Source organism: Brassica oleracea, chromosome C6 (genome assembly GCF_000695525.1).
Source record: "Brassica oleracea var. oleracea cultivar TO1000 chromosome C6, BOL, whole genome shotgun sequence".
NCBI lineage: Eukaryota > Viridiplantae > Streptophyta > Magnoliopsida > Brassicales > Brassicaceae > Brassica > Brassica oleracea.
The window spans coordinates 16,317,074-16,319,376 of record NC_027753.1 but is presented as its reverse complement, the minus strand read 5'-3'; the positions used below and the strand labels follow the sequence as shown (position 1 = coordinate 16,319,376).

The window sequence follows — 2,303 nt, the reverse complement described above, 5'->3', positions numbered from 1 at the left end:
TTTTTTTTAGGTGTTTGAGTGTTTGATTTATTTGATAAGTTTTGTGCTTGAGTTATGAGTTCAGACAGTAATCTTGTACTAGGTCTAAGTATAAGGGCTATTGTAATGCTTTGGGATTACATTGGTCTTTGCCTCATCTAACAAAACGTTTTGGTGTTTTTTTCATAGGTTTGGGATAGACGACTGCATCCGGAAAGATGTTTTGCTGATGAAGATAAATGGAGTGGATCCTGTTACCTTTGAACCTATTCAGCGTGAGAGTGATGCCTCTGTTCCAACTCCCCAATCAAGCCAAGAACTTGATCAAAATTCTCCCGTACACTAACTCCTCCATCTGATCTTGGTGTCTTTTGTGTTTATACTAAGTTAAACTCTAACAGCATTAGATGTCTTTTGTAACTATTGAACATCATTAGATGTCTTTTGTAAAAAACTTATAATTTTAATGGTATTTGAATGTTTCAATTAATTATTATGCTTTTAATATCATAATTTTGTTTAATGATTTAAATTAGAATTCACATTATTAATAAAACACAGTTTAAAGATAAACTTAAAATAAATAATAAAGCCACGGAAAGCACATAAATTTGTGGCAATTTGTAAATTAAAACCACAAATTTTGACTTGATAAATTGTTGATATTTGTAGAAAAAGCCATGATTTTAAAGTGGCACGAGTTGTGGCTAATAAAACCACAAAATTATTGTGGCTATTTGTGTATCAAATCCACGATTAGTTTTGTAGCTATTTGTAAAATATTTTCTACAGTTTATAATGTGACTTTTTGTAGCTAAAATTGCAACGAACCCTAGTTAGCGCTATTTGTAGCTATCGGCCACAAAAATCATTTGTGGCTAAGTCGTAGAAGTACAGCAACAAATAGCAACAATCATCCGATTGCCACAAGCTCATAGTCAACGAATTTTTTTTTGTGACGATTCGTGGCTAAGCGTTTAATAGCCACAAAAATTAGTCGATAGCCGCAACATTTTTTCGTGGCTAAAACCAGTATTTCTTGTAGTGAAAAACCACCTAACAAGATGAAGGGCTTCGCCGATTTGAAGATACCTAAAAAGAAAAACAAGGAAGCGCAAAGACGGCGACAATACAAACAGACCGTAAGGTTTCGCCAGTTGGGAACCAAGAAGCCTAGACCACAGCCGCCACCCAATCACCTCCACATCCTCTGGAACGCACTTCAATGCCATAGACTGCCATCCTCAGAGTAGCCCTAAAAGCCAATAAGCGAATCACCAAAGGCCCAAATCTGAAGATTGGACCACCTCTACGTCAAGATTTTGCCCCATCGAAACCCTAACCACCATGCCGCTTCATCAGACTCCATTTCGCCGCCGCAGATCTAGAGGATCTTGGGGTACACACACCAGATCCGACCCCTCATAGAGGAGCATGAAGCCAAAGCCGCAGTCTAGCCTCTAGAATGTTTTGCAGCCTCCACCGCCTAAGATATTCGTCGTTCAAAATCGCCTCCGAGAAAATCAAAGGCACATGAAGCACCGAGCGAAAATAGAGAACGGAAAAAGGAAAGAAAACAGAGCCCTCTCACAGCGGCGACGCTCGAGACCGAAGAGAGGCAAAAACGATCGCTGGAATCGCCTTTAGAAGATAGAATTATGAGAGAGAGAGAGAGAGAGAGAGAGAGAGAGAGAATCGCCTTCATATCTGAAGCATGAAGCCATAGCCACAGTCTAGCCTCCAGAACGCTGTACAACCATCACCGCCTGAGATATTCGTCGCTCAAAATCGCCTCCGAGAAAATCAAAGGCACATGAAGCACTGAGCGTAAAGAGAGAACATAACATGAAAAGAAAACAAAGCCCTCTCACGGCAGCGACAGTCGAGAAGCAAAAACGATCGCCGTAAATCGCTTTTAGAAAGAATTAAGAGAGAGAGAGAGAGAGGTGCCTACATAAAATTTGTTAAGAATATACTCAATTTTAAAATATTATGAGGGCATGTGCACTGGTGACGCGTGATGCATTCATATGTGATGGATAATGATATACCATGGATTTGACCTATTTTCATACATGATATATAAGTGTTTTACTAATTTTCATACATGATATATAAGTGTTTTACTATCTATATATTAAATATTATATCCTATTAGGTATGTTTTCAGGTTTAGGAGTATCTTGGAGTAAAGTGATGATTATTGAGCATTTAGGAGCTTACAATCCGCAAAGACCAACGTTCCACATCGCTCGACGCAGCAGCTTTCAAGTCAACGTTAGTAATGATTGCTTCCATATTATTCAACCGAAGACATTTGTTGT

The 2,303-nt window shown here is 38.6% G+C and overlaps 1 protein-coding gene across 1 annotated transcript in view; it reads right to left on the bottom strand.

The window, feature by feature from the left end:
- Nucleotides 1-1,211, bottom strand: part of LOC106297589 (probable serine/threonine-protein kinase At1g09600) — a 10,270-nt gene extending 9,059 nt beyond the window's left edge. The window contains exon 1 of the mRNA XM_013733797.1: nt 1,121-1,211. Coding sequence (XP_013589251.1) covers nt 1,121-1,211 — 91 coding nt within the window. The remainder of the gene's footprint in view (nt 1-1,120) is intronic.
- Nucleotides 1,212-2,303: the final 1,092 nt, after the last annotated feature.